Here is a 20748-nt window from a genome sequence, read left to right as displayed (position 1 = left end):
CTGTTTTATTACTACGTAAGCAAATGTAATTGGCTTTAAGCATTAACATATTAATTCGAATAAAAAAATTAAAAGTTGTTTATAATTACAATGCTAAGTTGTATCATTAGAATTGGTTTTTTTTATAGAATCGGTAGGCGGATGAGCAAATGGATCACCTGATAGTAAGTGGTCACCAACGCCCATAGAAATAGGCATTGAAAGAAGTGTTAACCATCGCTTACATCGCCAATGCGCCACCAACCTTGGGAACTAAGATGTTATGTCACTTGTGCCTGTAATTACACTGGCTCACTAACCCTTCAAACCGGAACAAAACAATACCAAGTACTGCTGCTTTGCGGAAAAATATCTCATGAGTGGGTGGTACCTACCCAGACGAGCTTGTACAAAGCCCTACAATTTTATGTAATGTAATTAGCCGTTACAATATTATTATTTTTAAAATGATTTGTCAATTATAAATTTCATTGGGGTAGCGAGTAAAATTTTGTTAAACTTTAGATAAATAATTTGATATTATGTCATATAATTATATTATTTATGTTATTATGTCAATTAGGTGTATAATTAGATTTATTTTTAAAATTGTTTTTATATAACATTATGTAAACGAACGGAGATAATATTGATGTGTAGGTATTTATTTCAGAATCAAATTGTGATCACAACATTCAGTCGTCTAGGTACCAACAACTCATCAGATATTCTACCGCAAAACTACTACTTACTTGGTATTGTTGTGTTCCGTCTGAATAGACGAACACATAGCCCTACCACCAGTATACTATCGAATTCAACCACTTGGTGAACACCAAAGATATCAAATTGTTTACAAGCGGCTGTACTTATTTTATAAGAAATATTTTATAATAAGCTTTCTCTCAAACTTACAATGAAATAAACCTTGACGTGACTCAATATGTCACTTGTTTTTAAGGAATTTTAGACCATAAACTGGTCAAAAATAATTGAGAAGTTAAATAAAATTAAAAACAAATATACCGATACTGATATATCAGCTTGGAAACGTTTTTGCTTTTTAAGTAATTTAATACACAGGGACTAAAACCAAAATAAATCAGTTGACGTTAGCTACCACATACCTCAAACTCTCTCAAAGTAACATTACTTGTACTGTCCTTGTAAAGTGTCCGGCCATTTTGTTTATTACCCTTTACTTACTAATTAGTTCGTAATAAAATAAAGGGCTAATAGTGAAAACTTACGTCGCAAAATGTCACCGTAAATGTGAATGTTATAACGACATTAGCTGAGTAAAAATTCAGAAGCCATAAGAGTAGAGAAATGGTGAAATGTTCTTCTACGCGCTTATTAAGAGGAAAAGAAATTTCAGGTTAAAGACGAGACTTTTGGTACGACGAATTATCGTGAACATAAATGATTTATATGGGAACAAGGATGAGGACTATGAAATGTCTGGAGTTGATGAAATATTTGATTAAAAATTACGTTTAATATGCATATATTACTAAGCAGAAGTGTTTTTATATTGTAAACACTTATAAAACGATTGGATTTGACTTGCTATTTGTATTATATTAATATTACAATCAAGACTTTAAATACTCAACTTTTCTTATCATGTTTTAGGGAAAAAAGTATTATATTTAGATAATATGAATGCCCGTTTGAAACATCAGATAATAATAACTAGGAGAATAGACAAACATAACAAATCTAATCAAATTAATTATTGTCCCTTCAAGGTTCAAGAGGTCAAATGGCAGTAACAATGCAACAATAAAATCTATTTAAAATGATATCATAAATGATTCCTTATGTTAGATACATGCAAAAGAACAAAATGTAAAACAAATATTATCAGAAATTTTATAAAAACACGGAAAATATTACCTTTCGATTTATACTTCATTAATCGTTATGATCATCAATGTTAACTAGTCTGTGTGCATACTTTAAAGCAACTTAAAACAAACTTCGCAATATATATTTATCTCTTTTTAATACACTTTATTAAAATAGCTATCTCTCTCAGGTAGCTATCGTACACTTGACCTTAAGAATGTTACAAGCCGCGTTTACTCTTAAAGATACAAGAGCGCAGGGCGCGCAGCGTCTCGGCTTGTCTTATTACAATTATTAGTTATTTTTATTCTATGCACATTAAAAATGGTAAGATATAAAATAATAAATTATAAAGTGTAAATTGAAGTGAAATTATATGTGTGTTTTAAAAAAAAACGTGTTACCCGTACGCCATGGACCGGTTTGTGTACCTATGTGAATTATTTGACATTTTGATTTTGAGGAAAACCTTTGTATAACGAACAGGATATGAGATATTATTATAAATACATATTTATAGCATTAATTGCTTAATAACTTGATGGAAATATTGTAACGACGATTGTAGACGCATTGTTTTGCGTGGAAATGCGTCAATAAGTCAGCTGTGATATTGTTGTTTCACAATCTATTTCTTCCGGATTCTCACGTTGTATTAGCTTCAATGTAAGCAAATCAAAAAATTTGCATTACATTCGGCTTGTAAGTTTTGTTCAACCAATATCTAATTTATATGATCGCATATAAAATCGATTCGAGCTTTCTCGCTCAGTTTAGTTGACTACATTAAATGCGTTATAATTTCGATTATATGATATAATTAAACGTTTTTAGGAAGATTGCTTATTATAGTCATAAGATATTCTGAGGCGGTTAATCTCAGAGATAACTAACCGAAAGGATAATATTATTTTAATAATATTCATATGTAATTTTATTAATTATTACCAAAAGTGAAATAACTTAACCTTTAAGTGTGTCCATAAAAAATGTTCCTTTTATCTTTTATTTTACATTCAAACAGTTTCGCACTACAGATTGAGATAAAATTTGAATACTAATTATATTAAATTATATTAAATTTAATATATATAAATATGTACTAAATATTTTTTGAAATGTATTATAAGTATAAGGGGGTAGGCATATTTATGAAATTTACTTGAATAAAATTAATAGCTAATATTAAAATGTACGTAAAAAACATATTGTATTTGTATATTAATAATAAAAAAATTACGACATAAATTATAATCTGATTAAGAATAATTACTAAGGAAAACGTCTTGTTTACAATCTTATGGTTTTAATTTAATCTATTAAAACCTGCATGAAATACTAAGAAACGAATGAACACTTGATAATGTCCACGTCTTTAAGAAACATTCATACATACATAATTGACGTCCACGTTTTTCAATTATTAGTTTTTTTGTTTGTTTGTTTTCGCTCCGTTAATTGTGAATTTCTTAAATATACTTACTTCATTACCGTGAAATTTTGACAACCGACTTATGGTGTTATACTATTTTGATGCGTGTATTCTTGAAATGTTATAATTATTATGGCATATCACTTTTTGACATTTTACGACCGATTTCTGTGGTGTCTCGAGTCTTTTCTTACGGAATAGCCCTACAGATATTGCAAACACAAAAATATACAACCAACAATCGTACAATAGTTAATAAAATATTCGTAAAAACGACTTCAAAACAAACTACGACAAAATAAAACTAGTAGAATAATAACTAAAAGTCGTAACCTTATTAACGTAGAAATATAAAGAAAAAATGATAATTACAATGATAATAATGTCTGCAACAGTGTTTTTCCCAAAATGAATAATATTTAATTATTAGTATATATAATATATATAGAAAAGATAAATGAATTTCCACGTTTCAGATATTTTTAATAATTTTAATTACAATTTTGTTTTCATTTATCGCACAAAAGCTCGTCAATAGTTACCAAAAAAAATATCGGTTGACAAACAGAGGAAAATGGTGTCTTTGCCTACATCATATACGTTATTACATTACGCACGGTTTTATATAAGTTTCAATTTAAAGTAACCAAATAAATTACTGCCTAAATAGATCTGATTGATGAGCCTCTAAGAGCAAAGTGATTAGGCAAAACCGAATCAGGACTAATGGAGTCGTGTCTGAGTAATGAATGCGAGTAATTATCAATTAAAGACGGGGCTAATTATTTATTAATGTCTCCAAAATTCCTTGATGGTTTATATCGAGTTGGAATTTAAAAAGAACTATGTTTTCATTATTTTAACAACGTTACAATTAGCGACTTTTCATTGATTGACAAGTATTGAAACAGCCTGTAAATGTCCCACTGCTGGGCTAAGGCCTCGTCTCCTTTTTTTAGAAGAAGGTTTAGAGCTTATTCCACCACACTGCTCCAAGAAGGCAGTGAAATTAGACACATGCAGGTTTCCTCACGATGTTTTCCTTTACCGTAAAGCACAAGATGAATTATTATCACAAATTAAGCACATGAAAATTCAGTGGTGCTTGCCCGGGTTTGAACCAACGATCATCTGTTAAGATTCGCGCGTTCTTACCACTGGGCCATCTCGGCTCGGCATTGAAGGTTAATCACTTAAAACTTGGAAACGAGTCGAAAACTTTTGGCTATGTAGCTAATTAAGATACCCTTATGGGGTGATATCAATAATAATAATTACGCGACTGGATCCACAATGATTAAGTTAAACGAAGGTTCACCGTGCTGAAGCGGCAATGGGCAGCCCAGGTCAGTCGAAAGACTGAGAACCGATACGAAGAAAAATACTCGAATGGAGATCACGACCTGGAGAAAGGAGTGCATACGCACTGGTAAATACAGTTGACAAATGCTGAATTCGGAATACACATTTGACAAGACTGGTAAAAATAAAAAATATAACAATTATAGAAAAACTACAGAGAACCCGTCGTGATGTTTTCAATATACAACAACTACTAATCAACTGAACCGAAAGTGATACAATTTATATATAAAAGTAGCTTAGAGTATAGATAAGTATATAAGCAATCGGGAATTTAAACGGGAATAACGATAATTAAATTTGATGCGGAAAGAGTAACAGGGAACAGATATATAGTATGTAATGTATATAACACATTATTGTTCTTGCGTCTAAAATTATTGTATTATAAAAAAAACATAAATAAAAGATTTGCGGGCTTACTTATAACTATTGCTTAGTTAAACACTGCTTTCTCTCTTTCTGTCATTTTTGATTTCACATTCGACAGAAGGAGAAACCGCATTATTTAACTAAACATCCGCTAAACAAAGTATATAAGTAAGGACGTTAGTATCGCGAAGCTTAAATATTTCATCACGTTTAACTCTTATATTCTTAAATCAATTTACTAGAACATTCTACATTTTATTGCTTCGTAAATCACTTGAAACGTTGTAAACCGGTTTATGATATGCTATTTTGATCCTATCCTTTATATATAATAATAACCAATTTCGCATATCACTAACCGACAATCCACGAACATATTATGCGGTAAGTTACCTATGAGTTTGTTCTTATATATATATATAAGAACAAATTTTTTATATAATAGGAAGGCGGACGGGCCACCTGATGGTAAGTGGTCACCAACGCCCATAGACATGGCATGGCATTGTAAGAAATGTTAACCATCGCTTATATCACCTATTCGCCACCAACCTTGGGAACTAAGATGTTATGTCCCTTGTGCCTGTAATTACACTAGCTCACTCACCCTTCAAACTGGAACACAACAATACCAAGTACTGCTGTTTTGCGGTCGAATATCTCATGAGTACCCAGAGTTACCCCGACGAGCTTGCACAAATCTCTACCACCAGTAATATAGTTATGATATATATATATTATTTGTCAAAAGCATGAGTGAGCAAGTGTAATTAATAACAAAATGAACGTGTTGTCCCTTAGAACAACTTAGGTTCTATCTTAAGAGCAGCTCTCTAACAATGTTAAGAATATACCTCTTTATTTATGCATCTGCCTCTCCCTCTCTCTCTTCTCTCTCGATCTCGAACTGACGTCATTGGATTGATCGTTTTCTTTAGAATTAAATGAAATGTTAGGTCTATCAAAAATATAATACTGTTTTGTATTATATTCCAAAGGTAAGGAAATAAATATGAATGAACCTTATATTTTCAATATTCCATACGATTTGTTACTAGCGGTTATTGTTTGATATATCCTTAACAATATTATATATACGAAATGTTGTTTGTTTATTTAGATTGAAATTTTTCAAAAACATTGTCAGGGAAACAGAAAAAGACATAGGTTATCTAACATCCCCTTTACATAGGCAAAGCGAGCGGATACTTGTAACACGTAACTCTTCCACTAAAGTGGAAGAATCGATACTAATTTCGCTGAGATAAACGCAATTTTTATATATTTATTGAAATAAATATATATACACAACAACTCATGCCTTTAAACCCCGTTTTATTGGTTTATTTGCCTAGGGGGTATATAGAATAAAATAAATATATTAATAAATTAATATAGTTATATATATATATATATATATATAACTATATTAATTTATTAATATATTTATTTTTTAAATGTTCTCAGGTATTTATATTTCATTCATTTTATACCAATCAAGTGATAATTTTATAATAAATTAATCGTTAATGTCTTCTCTATTTGTTATAAATATTTTGATTTTTAAAATTATTATTTTTTTGTTAACTCGAAATGTTGATATATTTTGCAACACCTATAATTTAGGAGACACTTGATTTGTATAACGTCATGTTTAAAGACTTAATTGTATTTATTAGTGTACTTCTTGTTGGTGTTGATATTATAATAAATAAATAAATAAATTACTCTTCCTGGCATTAGAATCGGCCAGTCTCAAGTGCTTAGACTCAAGATCAGATCATACTGCGACCGGTTATACGCCGGCTAATCCACCAGAGTCCGCTATGAAAGGTTTAAGTTAAAATGAGATGGCTTTTATATATATTCGCGTATATTTTTTGTTTTTGACGTCGAAACTATTATTATGATATATTTCGCGTTGGGCTCAGTACAGCTCCAAGGTTTCATGCTATTAATTTTTAATAAAAGCATACGTTCAGGCAAGCTTTTGCAGTCCGTTTTTCCTCCTTATTTTCAAATATATTTTTACCTTGTTTCTCATCAGTCTAAAAGTATTAAGTTAATTCGTTTCTCAAGTCGTTCGAGTTTGGAAAAATACGTATCGTTATATTTCTGTATCAGGTTTTTAAGGTCATCAACCCCGAGAAAAGAAATAACCCGAGCGGGAATTTTAAAATGTTATTCTTTTTTATTGTTTATTATACACGGTATATAAAAGTTATGCCACCGAAAATAAATATATGTTTAAAATAAAAACATTAAAAAAGTATCGGTGGCGTCCGATGACACTTACGATGCTTTTTTTTTCTTTAAGTATATAACAGTGCTATTCTGTAATAAGTCACTTTATAACTCACCCGTGAAATGTTGACAACCGATTTATGGTGATTTACTTTTTATTACGCATCTGTATGGTGATGAATGACATAATTATTATGGTCAATGTCGCATATCACTTTCTGACATTTCCGTACTGATGATGAAATGAACGACGGAATTCTTTGTTTCAGATTGGATCATTATTACTTCTAGTCATTGCTTTATTTGTGCCGACGCATGAAGAGAGTACACCCAACTCGCCATGTCCGAACGTTTTCATGTATGAGCCAACAACAAACGAGCCTGGCCGATGGTACGGTGCTGTTAATCTCTCAACGGACAGCACCTTACATTCCTTGTGGCTGAACATCGTACTAGACAGTAAAGCGGATATTTTGGGGGTAAGCCACTGTTTTTTCATCGGTCACGTTGTCTACCACCAAGCAAAAATACAACACCCCGGCTACCTACCTATTTTATAAAACAAAACAAATACTGTATTTTTGTAATTAATTAGTGTTAACGTTGTGGCTGTGAAACGTCGTGAAGAACCACTCTTGGGGTGTATCTTGCCCTGAAACTGGGTTGTGGAGTGTACTCCAAATCCTCGTCTTAACATAAATGTAATATTTTCGTGTTCGGTTATTATTGATTTTAACTCAAACGACTTGCATTTTGCAATTCACCGAGTGCAAATAAAACCAAGTGACAGTTGAAAATAATAATTATTATAAAATATATGTATTCTATATTAAAAACTTGAAAGGATATATAAAAATAAATTACTTGTGACGAAAGTATAAATAATACTCTTTTTTAACTTATAAATTATTTATCATAAGAAGTATGAAGTGCTTCCCTGCTTCTATTTTCATGACAGCGAACGGTAACAAATTTAAAACAAAGATTTAAAGTTCCTCCTGCGTTTTCCATCTGACGTCACTCATCGCGTCATTTGATTTGCGGTAACATCATTGACAAGTTGTTTAAATAACATTGATTCCACTTTTCCTTGACGCTTGTGACTGGATATAAGTATGTAATTCCCCGATGAGGTAGTTGCTGGAAAGAATTTTTCCGTTACCGTTTAATATGTTAAAACAAAAGTAGAAGAATTTATGGCTGGTGAAAGGTTCTGTATAATACCATGAGACGATAGTCGCAAGTTTTTAGCTAAACGACCAACTCAAGAGTATCTCATAAATAAAAATATAATAAAATAACTACCTAAACATATATCGAAAGTTAATTTGAACGGAAGACAAGCATAGGGGCAATTTTTGAATTTAATTATATTATTTTTAAGATAAAAATCTTTGCATTTAAATAATGAATGACTTCAGACCATCCATCAACGATAATAGTTTTTTTAAAGTTCTTATGAATTTTCAATCTTGCGTTTGGATGTTAACCGAGTTATTATTCAACTACGATTATTAGTTGAACCTGTTTTATTTATATATACGTTGATCTTTAGCACGTGCAGTAAGCGTACGTTTCTTAGAATAACTTATATTTATATGAATATTAAGTTTTGTTCGTATACTATCGATAATAGAAAATATTTTATTATTAAACACTACATTTCATAACAATTTATCGGATTACAAAATACATAAAATGTTATAAAAGATAAAAAAATTTCAGAACTGGGTTGGAGATGTCACGACCACCGACAACATAGACTTTAAAGTTGAAAATCCAAAAATGAAAATCCATCCAGGACCCGCTCTCGCTGTGCGATTCTTCGTCCAGTATAATCCTCTTAATAAAATCCCACGACTACAAGCAATTAGACTGAACGGTAGGGAGATTTGTAACGCCAATTCACCACAGCCAGCTATTGATCGAGTGGATACTATTGGACCAACATCAAGTAGACCTAGACTCGAGGCCGGATCAGAAAATTCTAGACCTCTAGAGAGACCAGTAGATAGTAGACCAAATGAAAGACCAATAGACACACCGGAAGAAAATAGACCAATCGACAGACCTCAGAAGAGGCCTATAGAGCGAACTCAAAAGCCATATCTTAGGCCCGAAGATAAGCTAGAAACCAAACCTATAAATAGAAAACCGTCAGGCATAGGCCCCGTCTATGTACCGTCTAATAGCCGACCGACAGAACAAAGCCACGCCAATCCTTACGCCATGTAAGTTCTATCACTAATTTATTCTCGATTAAACACGATTAATGTGTTTCAAATTAATTAGCATGACAATAAAAACAAACTTGATAGTAATTAGTATGAGTTTTCTTTCTCACATCGACATCTAGGTCTGCTAATCATGCATGCAGCATATAATGAATATTTTATGGCTATTTGAACTTCCTTAAAATTGACTGCCTCTGTAACAATCATAAATTTTATCAGTAGGTGCTAAAACTTTATTTCGATATGTAAATACTATCTCCTGTGTAGTAGTAGTCATCTTCACTAGATTAACTTCACGCTCGTTAACAGCGGTGATGGCCAGGTACCAGTTCAGAGCGTTACAGAACGGCGCCCCAATCACCAGCTGACCACCACATCATATCGTCCCATCACACCGAATGATGATGACGATTATGATAGTGTCAGGTAAGGCTTATCGCTTATATATATACGCATATTCTGTAAGAGCTCATTTCGTAAGTATCTCACTCATGAACAGCTGAAAACCGACTTACTGTAATATGCTATAGATGCGTGTATCATTATTACGATCAATGTCGCATATAACTTTCTGACATTTTCGATCGTTTTGTGTGGTTAGTTTCGAGTATGATCTTAAATAATTGCTCTACTTATTTAGGCTTCTTGATAATAAAATAGGATAGTAATATTTTTATTCGCAATTCCTATAATAATTATTGAAGTGATTTAGTTCTTGTTGTATAAAAAAAAAACTGTACCTATATTTTACAAGTATTTCTCAAAATACGAAAAGTTGGTACAAAAAGTTGACACACACACACAAAAAAATTATTATTATCTAACAAAATATATTTTATATAATATAATTTCTTCAACAGAAACGATCCCTCCGAATACTTCACCGGTGGGGTCCTCCTGGTGACGCCTGACAAAACTGGCTCCAAGAAAAATGTAAGCTTACTATTATTATTTTTATTAACACTGTGCTCACAGTTTTACCCGCGTTTAATTTAAAGAAACCACTAAGATCAGACATTTAATATTTTAGTATATACAACATTTTTAGTTTTATTTTCGTCAAATATTAGTATTTATTGGTTTTTGCCGTACCCGGATCTAGATGGGCAACATACACGAGAAAACATCATACCCTGAAATCTATTCCGACATACTTGAATGTCTTTCCCTGTGCTTTATTTATTGTGACTGCAAATGCTACCTTCACAGGAAATTGTGTCCTTTTAAAACTTAAACGTAAATCTGTTTTTTTATTTTTAAATTAATAACTAAACAACTATGTATAAAATTAACAAAACCTAATCTATAAACTTTAACTTACAAAGTTATTTACATACCGAAAACAAATACTTATGTATGTATCAGAATTTTCAAACAACCTGTCTACAAACTGTCTATGATCTTATCTCGATATCTTTCATGAAAATTATTACCATTTTTATAAAACGATTTCTCAAATAATGCATTTTTTAGAACAAATTTGATTACCATACAAAAAGTAATACTACATCAACCTTAAAAGATAGACATACCTACCATATATCTACGTGGGCGTGTTATCAAACATGTACCAGCATAAGTTACACCCTATTTAATATAATGGATCATGTAGATCTGAGTTCAAGTTACATTGGAATCATCTAAATCTCTGAAGCTGTCCATTTTTTAACTTTGTTTTGTTTCTATAAACTTAAAATCATGATCATTTTAAAGACTATCGTTTATAGGTAGCTAAAGTTACAGCCAATTAAACTGAACAGTTATTTTATACCATTTTTATCGAACAAATGTTCGACGTGATTCCTTAAATTGACACAACTTTATTACTTACAGTACAGCACAGCACTGTACAGCGCTGTCTGTACAGCGATCAGTTACATTTTTATTATATGTAATGGAATGGATAGGTAGACATGTAATGTAATACATAGCTAAATGGGCTACCTTATGGTCAGTGGAAGTAAAGATTGATACTGGCGCTGTAAGAAATACACTATATATAATATATATCATGGAAATGAAGTTATGTCCCTATATGTACTTTAAACCCAATCACAACAACACTGAATACTGCTTTTTTCTAGTTTTACATACTCAAGATAATAAAAATTTACTTATATTATTTTATGACAAATGATTATAAAATAAATCGTGATTGAATCCGTCATAGTTGCTAACACACAGCAAACTTCTAGGTAACAGTTAGCTAACTACATCTATCAAATTCACAAGGCATTTACTATGTACAAATAATAATAGCATATGAATCTGACGAGAACGCTTGCAGCATTTCCCTTATGAATTGCAATTTCAATTCTCTAATTAAATACTACAGCGTCATCGTTTTGTTGGATATATATATATATATATATAATTGATATTTATTGAATACTAGTATGAATATCTCAATATATAATGATAAAGAATCGATAATTAATCTTAAAAGTAACGTGTAAAATTACACAATGCTAGACTAAAGCCTCATCTCCTGTTAAGGTGGGACTTATTCCACCACGCTGCGATCCCATCTCCATCTCATCTGCGATTTGCTCGATTCATATATGGCGGATTTTCATCCGAAACATGCAGGTTTCCTTACGATGTTTTTCTTCACCACCGTACGAGATTTATTTAAATATCAATATAAATTAAGCATATGAAAATTCAATAATGCTTATTCGGGTTTGAACCCACAATCTTCGACTCACGTGTTCTAGCCACTGGATCGTCATGATAATCTTAGATGTATCTAAACATACAAAATATCAAAATATTAATTGTAAGCTCACTTTACTAAAAATTGACTTTTAATCAAAATATGGTAGAGATAAAACATAAAACTTAATTAATGGTAACTACTGCAACACGACTTAACGAAAAAAAAAAAACAAAGAACTCAAATCAACCACTTTTTTTTCATGTCTTATTCGAAACTTAAAACACTAGCAATTTAATTTAAAAAGAAGTTTCTCATTTTGAAAATATATTCAATTCTATTTTTAAAATATACATTTTATAAGATAATTTGTTTTGATGTAAATACCGAACTTACATATAAAAAACCTCTAAGAGCTGGTTCACATTAGGTAGGACCGACAATTTCATCCACACAGGACAGCATCTTCAAAAATATATATTTTTTAATTTATTGCTTCTTGCCCAAATATGAATTTAAAAAAAAAAAGTTAATAGTTAAAAACAATAGAAGTACAAACGTACCCATACCGAAAATTCCAGTAAATATACCGTCATATCACACGGGAACCGCTAATGTAAATAGTGGCATTGAAATATTCGTCCATAAGGTAATTTTCTTTGGTCGAGACGACAAATGCGGTCCAGTGTCAGACCGACTTAATGTAAACGTTCTTAACTGAACTACAAACCAGTATAAATTAATCACCGACGCCAGTTTTTATATATACATGTTCATATATTTCTTACTATAATGAAATAACTTTAAATAACCTTCACCTCTGTAGAAACGTATAATTACGTTATAAAATAATAGTTTTCTAGACTCAGTTGTTATAACTGTGCGTTGATAGTCAGTCAAGAAGAAACTATTTTAAACATACAGATAAAAAAGCGCGTGTTTATGATTTGTTGGTTTTCGTTTCACGGATTTTTAAATTAAATTGTACTTTCATTTGTTTAATTGAAGTAGACCGACATTAATACGTGACAAATTACAACCTTCTCAGACATAGCCGTGCTATCGAAACCATCAACCAACATTGAACAAGACTTGCTTTGTCCGACATATTTAAATGACAATGGCCACTAATATGCTTATGTAAAAAAAAACTGTTTGCGTACTATAATTATTTATATATATAACACCATACTGATAATATCTAATGTCGGATATATAGTATATGTGCTTAGAACATAGAGGTAGGAAATAGTAATGACGATTTAAGAATTGGTTGAAATGTGTAATGTACAATGATGACATGACAAGGGAGAAAATTAAACAAAACATGAAACTTATTTATTAAAAGTAATTAAACCTCCTTAAACATTTATAATATTAAGAAAATAATACATTGCTTTTATTATTTTCTGGTGGTAGGATGCTAACATCCACCTGGCTTGTTACCACCGTACGCATGGTGAAAAACTCGTGAAGTGGCTTGCAGCCGCGTTTCGAGGTCAGCCAGCGTACAGCCAGTGCCCGAGCGAGTATTGCCGCGATGCGTGTTGGTCCAGTGGAGACGGCTGTTGAACCAATGCCGGGGGAAACTGTATTGACCTGCCGGACAGGGAGACCTGAAGAATCGGCTGTTCCGCTGGCCGCCCGTGGCATAGTACAGGGGCCCGAGCGTGCCTAACCAGCTCGCGAGGCTGCCCCACCAGGCCACGCATAATCTCGGGGTGGACCGTCGTGCCGGTTGGTGACCGGAAAGTGGGGTCCCGGCGGCCACTTCCGGGGGGGTTCGGGAGCCCTTCCGTACGGTGGATCAGTATATTTTCCCTTTTGGCAACCATTTGGGAAAACACGCCTCCATACTTTGCCCATCCCTATCGTGGCAATACGTCGCTCGCTTCACGTCTCTTTTCCTTATTTTTCCAAATGGTAGCGCAACTAAGAAATAACGGTCGTTCAGCGGTGCACACCCCCACCATACCCACGCTGTTTGAGGTCGAGTTCTCTAACATCCGAGGACTCCACGCTAACCTCAACGCTGTCCACCATCATCTCGGGACAGCACGGCCAGCAATGTTGCTTCTCACGGAGACGCAAATACTCCGCCCTGCCGACACCAGCTACCTTAACTATCCCGGCTACATGCTTGAAGAATCTTTTAAAACGAAAGCCGGAGTATGCTTGTTCGTCAGGGCGGATGTTTGTTGTCACCGATTGCGCTGCTTGGAGGACCCCTCCTTCTCCATGTTGGTGGTACGTGTGGACCTGGTTCGTCAGAGTCGAGTCTACGTGTGCCTCTACAGTGGTGACTTGGAGACAAGCCGATTATTTGACCATCTTAGTCGGGTGGCAGATGCCGCGCAAGAGCAGTTTCCTAACACGGAATTGGTGTTTTTGGGGGATTTTAATGTTAATGTGCCGACGCTGTATCATCTAAGCAGGCTGCATATCGCGCGTGGATCAACGGCTGATCTCTCTTCGGGATGTGTGCCGGAGGCTTGGAGAAGAGCTAATGTGCAAGCGGTTCCCGAAAAAGGGGATCGGTCTGACCCGGCAAATTATCGACCAATAGCTATCACCTCAGTGCTTTGTAAGGTGATGGAACGGATTTTAAACAACCAACTGATCGATTACCTAGAAGATCACTGTCTAATTAATGATCGTTAGTACGGGTTTCGACCAAAACGGTCCACAGGTGATCTTCTAGCGTACGTAACACACCTCTGGGGTGAAGCTATCGACAAGCATGGAGAATCGTTGGCTGTCAGCCTCGATATCTCCAAGGCTTTCGACAGGGTCTGGCACAGAAGTCTTCTCTCCAAGCTACCGGCATATGGTCTGCCTGCTCAGCTATGCACCTGGATTTCCAGCTTCCTACACAAGCGTAGCCTTCGTGTTTTAGTAGATGGTTGCGCTTCATAATTCTATGTAGTAAATGCTGGGGTCCCCCAGGGATCTGTGCTATCTCCCACACTCTTTCTTTTGCATATCAATGATATGCTCTCCCTTGGGAACATACATTGCTATGCAGATGATAGTACAGTGCATGGTGGATACCATGGACGCGCAGTGGCTGGGCGGGCGGAAACTGAGGAGAGGCGGGAGAATCTTGTCATTGAACTCGATAGGACGTTAGAACTCATCGCCAAATGGGGTTCTGATAATCTTGTTGAGTTTAATGCCAAGAAAACACAGGTATGCGCTCTCACAGCGAAAAAGTCACCATTTTACCCTCATCCCTCCCTCTGTGGCACACCGCTGATACAAAGCAAAATCGCCATGCTGGGGATGGACGTTCGCTGCGACCTTAGTCCAAGGGATTACATCGAGGCTATTATAAAAACAGTTTCACGAAAACTCGGAGTTCTGAACAAGGTGCGGCGTTTTTTCACGCCACAACAACTGTGCCTGTTATACAAAACACAGGTACGGTCTTGCGTTGAATATTGCTCGCACCTTTGGGATGGCTCCGCTAAGTACCTAATGGAGGCCTTGGACCGGTTGCAGCGACGTGCAGTACGCATTATTGGTGACGTAAAGGTCACAAACACCCTTGAACCTTTACAATTGCGTCGCGAGATGGCAGCACTGAGCGCTTTCTATCGACTGTATCACGGCGAGTGCTCTGAGGAATTATTCTCTCTAATTCCTGCTTCCCCCTTCCTTCTTAAGTCCACGCGAGCTGGTTCTCGATGTCACCGCCTAACTGTGACATCAATTCCATCGCGCACAAAGAAATTTGGCAACTCCTTTCTTTGTCGCACTACCAAAAAATGGAATTCCTTACCAGCTCACGTGTTCCCCTCCTCTTACAACCCGGGTTCCTTCAAACGAGGCGTGAAGAGGCATCTTGCGGGCCGGCAAGGCGGTGACGGCTAGTACAGAACATTCGTCCCGACTGTACTGGCCGTCGTCGCGTTTGGACTCTACTACCACTTACCATCAGGTGGAGTAGAGTCATTTGCCATCCCGGACATATAAAAAAAAAAAAAATTATTCGTAAAGCTTATTTTAACAGAATAATATACTGGCGTAGATTCAGGCCAGAAAAAGAAGAAAAAAAAGTGGACAATATGTAAATATACTGGATGCTCAAATTGCAGTTTATTACAAAACTAATTAAATTCCAAAGATATTGTTAATGTTTAATCAAATAGTATATAATGTATATTAATTTTGTTTTTTTTTTTCTAACCCACAAGGTCTTATTTCTTGGTGCAAGCAAAAATCAATTATTTTCAGCCGTTTAATGTTATATTGATTACAATTTCAGAATCAATGCGGCAAAGTATTACGCAACAATCCGAACCCTCTCGTCGTGAACGGCAAGCCCACTCTAGAAGGACAGTGGCCGTGGCAGATAGCTCTCTACCATACTCAGGTATCATACAATAAATGAAAATACTATTTGAAATTGGAATTTGTTTTTGTAATATATTAACAACATAACACGCAAAAAAAAAACAAGATAACACGTAAAATTGCACATTTTTGACAATTACATTCTAAGATATACAAATGAAACGTACTATTCATATATATACATACATCAAACATTTGTTTTTCTTCAAACGTCTCGAATCCACCTGAAGAATATTTTGCAGATATATTTAAAAAAATGCATTTTACTATTATAGTTAAATGACTATGAAAATCACTTTAAAGTCACAGGTGCAGCTGTGCTATTCGGTAAGAACGCACTTCATTACGCACCCGTTAAATATCGACGACCGACTTATATGATGATATATTTTATAAGGCTAATATTGCTTATCATTTTCTGACATTTCACGACTGATTTCGGCGGTGAGTCTCGAGATTGCAGAATAACCCTACAGGTCAAGTTACTATTTGCACGTCTACAGAATTTGTCAATTTTGTTTTTATTTGTTCGTCATAGCTTATTTAGCAGTCTGATGATCTTCAATTGAATATTTTGTTCTCGACATCAAGATCAAAATGTCTCTTCACACCAATGTCAATTTCCAGATGGTCGACAGTAAATACATATGCGGCGGTACACTCATCTCCCACAGACACGTAATCACGGCTGCCCACTGCGTCACACGCAAGGGCTCCAGTCGACCAGTTAATAAGAACACTCTCACCATATATCTCGGAAAACATAACTTGAGGACGTCCGTTGAAGGAGTTGAAATACGCCTTGTAAGTATGATAAAACTTACTTATACATATATAACTAACGATAAAGTTATCCTGTAACACGTGAAGTTGTTGGTTAACGATCTCCTAAAAGTGCAGGAAAAGTGCACCTTTGTTATTAGAAAATAGGAAACTGAACAGCGACATTACCAACCTTAATACAATAAAAACATTCCAGGTTTCCGAAATAATAGTTCACCCACAATACAACGCTTCATCATTCAGTCGAGACGCTAGCATCCTAAAGATGCGTCAGCCTGTTGAATACACCGAATTCGTGCGGCCTGCCTGCCTATGGCCTGAGGACCAGACAGACTTGAGCTACGTCATAGGGAAAAAAGGTTCGGTGAGTATACATTTTTTTTAATAATAATCATATATCGATTAACGTTGTTTTTAATGTGCCTGTACGTTTTATCACTATCTAAATTATAGTATTATTGCTGACTGTGCAAATTTTAATTGAACTTTAATCTTGCAACATTACGTTGGATGTAGGCCTATGTCTTCGGTGAATATATTAGTCGTTTAGTTTTCTTCTATATTTTATTTCATTAAAATATAATCCGAGACTCATGTATTCTTTATTCTTTTTAATTTCTCATTTGGCCACGGCGCAAAAATAAAAAAATATCCCTAAAAATTATATCCCTTGTTTACTCTTTTAAATGGTACTATTATTGCTTGATTTCAAGGAATTACTAATATTCTTCAAGTTATGCATAAATCTTGTGTTTGAAGTAGATGCACTAATAGTTCAAATCAGGCTCGAACTTTCCATCGGGAGGCGTTGAGCTATTGCGGCTTAAATATATTGTTATATAATTCTTTAAGTTGATTTCTTCAAAGCGAATTATTTCACGTAAATTACGAAGTATTAAGCACAGATCTGCGCTCTCAATTTTGTAAGAAAGTTAGTGATTTCACTTAAATTCCTGATTGCATTGTATGTGTAATGCTGACAAAATCAATTTAGAACTAACTCAATTCTGCTGCTAAGGAACTAAAATAGTTTTATTGAAAATTATATTTTATTAATATAAGCTCAGTAAATAGAGCACGTGAAACGTAACTCATGTTTGTAGGTCCAAATCCACTTGAAGCACTTCTAAATTCTACTGATTACTGTATACGCGTGGCACATTATCACCTGCTTAGGTGACAAGAATGCTAGCAGCATTTATTTCAATCGCAATTCTGCATCTCTGAGACGTTCATATAAGATTAATTATATGATAAAAAAAATGAATAATAATAAATATTTGTATAGGTTGTAGGGTGGGGTTTTGATGACACGGGGGTTGCAACTGAAGAACTGACATATGTCGAGATGCCAGTCGTCGACACTGAAACTTGCATCCGTTCTTACAGCGAATTCTTCGCTAAATTTACATCACAATACTCATTCTGCGCTGGATACAGGGATGGTAAGTTTTTATTTTTTATATATAATCAAAGTCCATCAGCCACAGTAATTTTTATATTATAAAAGTTAATGTAGATTAAAAAAATCATAGCTTGTACTCGTAGAATCATAGTTTAAAAATCACCTATATAATAGCTTCTGCTTTGTTTTTAGTTTTAGTTAATTCATGCGGTCTTCTTTAATTACTTAGTATATAGTTTATTTAATTTAAAAAAAGACGGCTTCTGTAGTCAACTGCTATTTTAATTCGTTTTCTTTGCCATATGATATTTATTCTGAGAAGTTAGTGGTTTATACATACTTTATACATGCAGTATTTTAAATAGCTAATTATAGCTAATCCAATATGGGTATAACCAAATCAAAGCCCCGAATCTTTTCATAATGAATATGCATTAAATTTTTTACATCACGAAACACAAATTAGAAAATATATGAGAAAAAAAGGAATGATTCCAAAAATCCGTATGAATTTTATCCATCGCCTTCCTAGATAGTAATGAAAATGAAAACTAAACAATTATCATATCAACGTATATTATATATGTTTATATGTGATGTAAATTTTCTTTTATAATTTATAGGCTTTTTTTTAAAAGTCCATAAATCGAATACATTATACAATTACATTACAGAGTTTTATATTAATTATTTTGAAGTCACACTTCTATTTGAAACGTCGTGAACTAGGAAGCGCTTTAATCATAAATGTATCATTACATAATTTATTTCAGGATCGACCAATGAAGGTACCGGCATTAGAAAAAGTATGTTTTCATGTAGAATTAATATAGCTTCAGTCTAATTGGGGATAATTAGACAGTGCAGCTTTCAAATAATCTTATTTTTAATTATTTCTGAAATAGGTTTAACAGGCTGCATTACTCGCATGATTTGTTTTTACTAATTATGTCAATAGCTAATAATGCTGCTTCACATTTTAATCCCAGAAACCAAAACATATTTTAATGATACACTAAAAATTATTAAGCATTTTTAAATATATATAACTAACCAAATAAAATTACATTATATTAAATTATAATTTTAATGTATCAAGCATCTAAAAAATTGCTTTTTTTTTAATTGGCCTTTATACATGTTTATATTCTGTACGACAGGTACATCCGTGTGTAACGGTGACAGCGGCGGCGGTATGGTCTTCTATATGGGAGACTCGTGGTACCTCAGAGGTCTGGTCTCTCTTTCTGTTGCAAGACAAAACGAGTATAGATGCGATCCAACACACTTCGTAGTTTTTACTGATTTATCCAAAATTTTACCTTGGATTAAACAAAACATCGAATAAGTATTTTTACAGCAGATTAGATTTAAAAACTTTTTATTGATATACTTCGTAACGCACGCCATGACGTATGTGTCGGGTCTAATTTGTGTTTTTTTAATCTGTCTACCTTTAATCTGTTTTCCTTTCGATCCATTTATATAATATGTGTCAAGTGCTTAACTAAATTTTATAATTACCTACTTTTAAGGGTGATGAATGAAAATAAAATTTAAATGGACAATGTATTCTTTTTTTAACCCGATCTATATTTAATAAAGCCTGCCAAGTTTGAGTGCGACTCTTGCACTAAGGCTTCCGAACCATCGAGGCGCTTAAACCTTTTATAGTTATTATTATTTGTCTTGATACATGCCAAAGTTATCTTATCATGTATCTATGACTACCTTTCATAAGATGATGTCCTTCTACTAACGCTGCGAGATCCTCCTGGGAATCACTGCTCACAGTAGCAAAAGCAGAGCTGATAGTAGAAATTCCCAGTCATTACTGGATAGTTTATAATGATCCTCTGACCGATTTAGGCTACAGTGGCCAATCTAATGGGATACTAGCCAACTGCGCGGGACTGCAGTGCACGAGTGTGTGTACAAGACGGGGCGCTCTCTATCAGTCGTTCCCATAAACCGATGAGACAGCAAATCCGACACGGCCGGAGAGAGTTCAGGCGCAGAACCATCGCCTTTACGTGCTTCCCGAGGCAAGGGAGTGTACACACTTCCAGCTTCC

The 20748-nt window shown here is 34.1% G+C and overlaps 1 protein-coding gene across 4 annotated transcripts; it reads left to right on the top strand.

Annotated features, from left to right (window-relative positions):
- Positions 1-2045: 2045 nt before the first annotated feature.
- On the top strand, positions 2046-20242 carry LOC126775434 (serine protease gd-like). 4 transcript variants are annotated; one of them, XM_050497378.1, is made up of 11 exons: positions 2046-2157; positions 7510-7719; positions 8966-9471; positions 9784-9900; positions 10335-10407; positions 16398-16505; positions 17114-17290; positions 17466-17633; positions 18558-18714; positions 19448-19462; positions 19835-20242. In XM_050497378.1, the coding sequence occupies exons 1-11, from the start codon at positions 2155-2157 to the stop codon at positions 20020-20022; spliced, it is 1722 nt and encodes a 573-aa protein (XP_050353335.1). In that variant the 5' UTR covers positions 2046-2154; the 3' UTR covers positions 20023-20242. The 4 variants fall into 4 exon arrangements, with proteins under 4 accessions (XP_050353335.1, XP_050353334.1, XP_050353337.1 ...); XM_050497377.1 differs by having other exon boundaries at positions 19448-19480; XM_050497380.1 differs by lacking the exon at positions 9784-9900 and having other exon boundaries at positions 19448-19480.
- The last annotated feature ends 506 nt before the right edge of the window (positions 20243-20748 follow it).

Source organism: Nymphalis io, chromosome 18, assembly GCF_905147045.1.
Source record: "Nymphalis io chromosome 18, ilAglIoxx1.1, whole genome shotgun sequence".
NCBI lineage: Eukaryota > Metazoa > Arthropoda > Insecta > Lepidoptera > Nymphalidae > Nymphalis > Nymphalis io.
Note: the sequence above shows the minus strand (reverse complement) of the source record. Positions and strands in the feature narration are given on the sequence as shown.

Coding starts and splice junctions, on each gene's coding strand:
- LOC126775434 (XM_050497377.1), top strand. Junction 7,720..8,965: donor GTAAAGCGGATATTTTGGGG/GTAAGCCACTGT, acceptor AAAAAATTTCAG/AACTGGGTTGGAGATGTCAC. Junction 17,634..18,557: donor TCATAGGGAAAAAAGGTTCG/GTGAGTATACAT, acceptor ATATTTGTATAG/GTTGTAGGGTGGGGTTTTGA.